The 5136-nt window shown below is 38.4% G+C and overlaps 1 protein-coding gene across 1 annotated transcript; it reads left to right on the forward strand.

Moving 5' to 3' along the window:
* Positions 1–2790: 2790 nt before the first annotated feature.
* LOC145957034 (auxin response factor 4-like) lies at positions 2791–4880 on the forward strand. Its single transcript, XM_083073265.1, has 6 exons — positions 2791–3164; positions 3275–3331; positions 3721–3906; positions 4018–4102; positions 4205–4295; positions 4601–4880. The coding sequence occupies exons 1-6, from the start codon at positions 2823–2825 to the stop codon at positions 4863–4865; spliced, it is 1026 nt and encodes a 341-aa protein (XP_082929391.1). The 5' UTR covers positions 2791–2822; the 3' UTR covers positions 4866–4880.
* The last annotated feature ends 256 nt before the right edge of the window (positions 4881–5136 follow it).

Below are 5136 nucleotides of genomic sequence, written 5' to 3' on the forward strand. Positions count from 1 at the left end.
GGATGTCAGGAGGATTAAATTGCCTCGACACCGCACAATGGTGAAGAAGTGTACCAGCGGGTGAAGAACATTAACATTGTGTTCGGAAAGACGCAAAAGAAGTCAACTGAGAGAAATATCTGGAAGAAACGATCAATATTCTTTAATCTTCCTTATTGGTGCAAGCTAGATGTTAGACACTGCATAGATGTGATGCATGTGGAGAAAAATGTTTGTGATAGTGTAATTGGGATATTGATAAACATCAAAGGAAAGACTAAAGATGGAGTGAAAGCACGACAAGATTTGGTGTACATGGATATACGTTCTGTGTTACATCCTCAGTCTATTGGAAGACGCACTTATTACTTGCCTCCATCTTGTCATACTCTATCAAAGAAAAAAAAATCTTTTGTGAGTGCTTACGCAGTGTGAAAGTTACACAAGGGTACTCCTCAAATGTTAAGAGTTTGGTGTCTATGCAAGATTTGAAGTTGATTGGTTTAAAGTCTCACGATTGTCACGTGTTAATGCAACAACTTTTGTCTGTGGCTATTCGTAACATTTAACCATCTTCTGTTAGAGTTTCTATTACTCGATTGTGTTTATTCTTCAATGCTATTTGCAACAAATTAATTGACCCTGTAAAGTTAGATGAGTTAGAAAATGAAGCAATCACAATCTTGTGTCAATTGGAAATGTATTTTCCACCTTCATTTTTTGATATCATGGTGCATTTGATAGTTCATTTGGTTAGGGAGATTCGATTGTGTGGCCCGGTTTATCTTAGATGGATGTACCCTGTTGAGAGATACATGAAGATCTTAAAAGGATATGTCAAGAATCAATACCGCCCAAAAGTCTCTATTACATGTCGAAATCAGAACCAATAGGAATTTCTAAGACTCGACATGATGGGAAACAATTTGGTAATGATGGGAAACAAAACAGTGGGGTTACAATTCAGGCTGAGGCTGTGCACTTTGCTAGTTCTAAAGATAAAAATCCCATTACAGCATCCATGAGTTATTTCGGAGTCATACAAGACATATGGGAAATTGATTATGTTACGTTTAGAGTGCCTGTGTTCAAGTGTAAATGGATTGATGACAATACGGGTGTGCGGACAGATGATTTAGGATTTACTTTGGTTGATTTGAACAAGGTCGATTATAAGGATGAACCTTTTATTATGGCATATCAAGCAAGACAAATTTTTTATGTCAAGATCCATGTAATGAGAAATGGTCAGTGGTCCTCGAAGGAAGAACCATGCATGGAACTGACGAAGATGAGTCTCTAGATATGCATGAGACACCATCTTTCTCAAGCAGATCATTTGGTCCTATTGCGGAAAATGAAGTGGACGAAATACATGCTATTCGAAGTGATTATAATGAAGGAATATGGGAAAACATTCCAACCTAATAGGTTTCTGTTTGTGTATTATTTGTTTTTTTATTAGTTGTTTTGTTGCTATATTCTTATTATCTTTTTTACTTTATTTGTCTATTAAGTTAATTTGTTGTTTTAATAATGAAAGTTTAATTTTTTCAGGATTATGGAGGATTCAGGGTCTGACAGTGGAAGGAAGGAAGGTAGATCTGTCACCCGATTGTCTGGGTTGACAGCTGGACTTATTGCCAAGGAGAGGACACCGGTTGAGGTGGATCCTCGTTCTGGTAAGGCGTCAGGCCCAAATGCTGCCATGTTTAAGAGCAACTTGGGAGTCCTAGCTCGACGGCATGTTTCTATTATCATTCTATCATGGGATGACGTTCAGGAGGCTGACAAGAACCTCATGTGGCAGGATATTCAGGTATATACTTTCACATCCCTTCAATATTATATAACTTAAATACATTATTTATTAATTGTTGTTATTTTCATAGAAAAATTTTGACATTCCCAACACTGAGGTCATGAGGAGGAAGATGTTATCTGCCCTTGCCACCAGGTGGAGAGACTTCAAGACTTTCTTGACACGGGAGTATGTATTTGGAGAGCGACAAAATGAGACTCCCTGTCTAAAGTACCAGATCACTGATGAGGAGTGGATGCAATTTCGTGCCACTCGATTGGACCCTTCTTGGCAGGTTAGTTATTGATAACTCTTACATTGACACAAATACTTAATCATTATTTTAATTAATCTCATTTTCTTTTTTGTATTATTGCAGGCCAAATGAATAGCTAGCCAAGAACGACAGAGCAAGAATGATGCATCCCATCTATTGTCAAGAGGGGGATATGAATTATAAAAAAAAAGAAAATGATGAAGGCTAGGGCAGAGGCAACAAGGGTTGAGTCTGCTAACCGTGTCACTACTAGAAAAATGATGTTCTACATCGGTTGTAGTAAAAATGATGTAAATTTAAAACGCGGTGACAATCTCGTAAATAAATAGAAAATATAGACATATTTACATCGGTTGGGTAGAAAATCGATGTAAATATGAACGATTCTACATCGGTTTTATTATTGACCGATGTAGAAATGAAATGAGAAAATTGTTCTACATCGGGTTTGCTTTTGACCGATGTAGAACTCAAACCCTAATACACCCTCTCGCGCAAACATCCCATGGAAAGAATACCCTTTCAACATAGCGTTCCCAGCCCGCCGCGAGCAACCACGGATCTTCCTCTCCGCAACGCCCCCTTTCGAAGCCTTCTCCGCCCTCCTCCCTCCCTTCCGAGGGCCTCCACTTGGGACTTCCTCATCTTCTTCGACAACACTAACGACAAGTTCTACCCCCACACCCATTTCGCCGCCACTCCCAGCCGCCACTCCAAGGAGGTCAGAGAGGAGGAGGGTATAACGACCAACACACTGGGGTGTTCATGGAAATTGATCTGAACGATGCAGTGTCTGAGACTGATGAGAAGAGTGCGTCTTGCAATGGGGAGTGTGAGAAAGGTGCTGCTTGTGTTTGCTCTTTGTCCTCTCCAACTTGTTCATCCTCTGGCTCCTCCTCCGCACGTGTGTCTTCTTCTTATCTTAAGCTCTGGCACGCTTGTGCTAGCCCCCTCACTTCCCTCCCAAAGAAAGGGAATGTGGTGGTGTATTTCCCTCAAGGGCACTTAGAACAAGCTGCATCCTTCTCTCCCTTTTCACCAATGGAGATGCCTACCTATGATCTTCAGCCACATATCTTTTGTAGAGTTGTCAATATTCAGCTACTTGTGAGTACTCAATTTGAGGGTGGACTTGTGTTGAACCTGCTTAATTCATCTAAAGTTGTCGCACCCTTGTATCGGTTCGGTTAATTGTGTTTATTTTTCTCTATGAATAGGCCAATAAGGAGAATGATGAGGTTTATACACAGGTTACTTTGCTTCCCCAGGCTGAGGTTGGTTTTTGTAGTTATTCTGTTTTGGTGCATCTTTGGTTAAGGCATGTTTGGATGAAATTTTGTCAAAACATTTATAGGAGAAAAAAAATGGAAAAGAAAATTGAAATAAGTTTTTTTATAAGTTAAAATTGATGCATAAACTAAAAATAAGATTTTGGAGAAGTTTAGAGTAGAATACTTTTACAAATTAGTTTGTGCATAAACTATTTTTAGTTTAAAGAAAAACCTATTTCATTTTTTCTTCTTATATTTCTTTCTTAAAAGAGCTTTGGAGAAATTTATCCAATCAAACCTTATTTTGCTTCTGTAAAAGTAGAGAAATTCTTATTATTTTGAGCATTGTTCGTAGTACAAGGGGAGTGCTTGAAATCTTGGGTTGTGTTCAGTTGGCAGGATTGTATTTGGAGGGGAAAGATCGTGAGGAATTGAGAGCAGATGAAGAGGGAAATGAAACAACACCTGCCAAGTCAACACCTCACATGTTTTGCAAAACGCTTACAGCCTCAGACACCAGCACTCATGGGGGGTTCTCAGTCCCTCGTAGAGCTGCTGAAGACTGTTTTCCTCCTTTGGTGTGACACCATGCTCTACTTTGCACTCATAAGTTCTACAATGAAATTGTTCAAGAGTTTTGAATTCTTTGTCTCCCTGAGAATGATGAATTGCTTTTGTGCTCACTACAGGATTATAAGCAGCAGAGACCCTCTCAAGAGCTTGTTGCCAAAGACCTGCATGGTGTGGAATGGAAATTTAGACATATTTACAGAGGTAATTGAAAAAATAAATGAAAAAGTTGGTGTTGCTGGCTTCATAATCACATATTGATTGACATAAATGATACAAAAAGTCCATGTGGTAACTTTTTGTCAGGTCAGCCAAGGCGACATCTGCTCACTACTGGCTGGAGTATCTTTGTTAACCAAAAGAATCTCGTTTCTGGAGATGCAGTTCTCTTTCTAAGGTGTGTATACATGTTCAAATAGGATATTGTTTTCATTGGTATTGATATGTTTGTTTTTCCTATACTGTTCTAGCAATCACTGTTAATTTGTTCTTTTATTGGAATGATTAGTAAACATTCATTGTTGATGTTAATATTAAGGAAGCTTCTTGTCATAATGATAGTGAAGTACCAAATTAGCAGAGTGACATTTTTGGTTCACGGGGATCTAGAATTTGTCTTGCCAAAATTTGGAAGCATGGAAAATGACTGATAATAAAATCATTATAATGTTTGTTTCTTATTGGTCATTAATTTGTTTGTAGGGGTGAAAATGGAGAATTGAGATTGGGAATCCGAAGAGCTGCTCGACCAAGAAATGGTCTTCCTGAATCAATTATTGGTAGCCAGAGTTATTATCCCAACTTCCTTTCTTCTGTGGCCAGTGCTATATCCGCGAAAAGCATGTTTCATGTTTTCTACAGTCCAAGGTACTATATTAATGGATCAGATTTTTTGTTTTGCAAAATGTTTGAGCTTCATACTCTAATTATTGGACCTTTGATTTCCATTTTGTCGTGGAAACTATAGATGATTCATTAATTTGATGTTTGTCATGAGAACTTATCTGTCAGTTATTGGTAGTCAACACTTGGTCACAATGAAAGTGAAGTGGTAGACTGATATAATAGTTCACATGGGAAGCTATGGAGAAAAGAGAGAGCGCCCATAACAACATTTGTTCTTACTTATAGGAGCTTATTCAGGCTTACGTTCACAGGTAAAGATAACGATGGGACAGTTGGAGAAATTTACTTCTAATCTCATAGTTCCTCTCAAGGATCATGGCTGCCAATAGTTT

Source organism: Cajanus cajan, chromosome 4, assembly GCF_000230855.2.
Source record: "Cajanus cajan strain Asha chromosome 4, NIPB_CcT2T_4, whole genome shotgun sequence".
Taxonomy (NCBI): Eukaryota; Viridiplantae; Streptophyta; class Magnoliopsida; order Fabales; family Fabaceae; genus Cajanus; species Cajanus cajan.

Bases quoted from the DNA above. Each gene is read 5' to 3' on its own strand.
- LOC145957034 (XM_083073265.1), top strand. From the start codon at position 2,823: ATGGAAATTGATCTGAACGATGCAGTGTCTGAGACTGATGAGAAGAGT. The intron at 3,165-3,274 runs GTGAGTACTCAA...CTCTATGAATAG, and splicing joins TTGTCAATATTCAGCTACTT to GCCAATAAGGAGAATGATGA. The intron at 4,296-4,600 runs GTGTGTATACAT...ATTTGTTTGTAG, and splicing joins GATGCAGTTCTCTTTCTAAG to GGGTGAAAATGGAGAATTGA.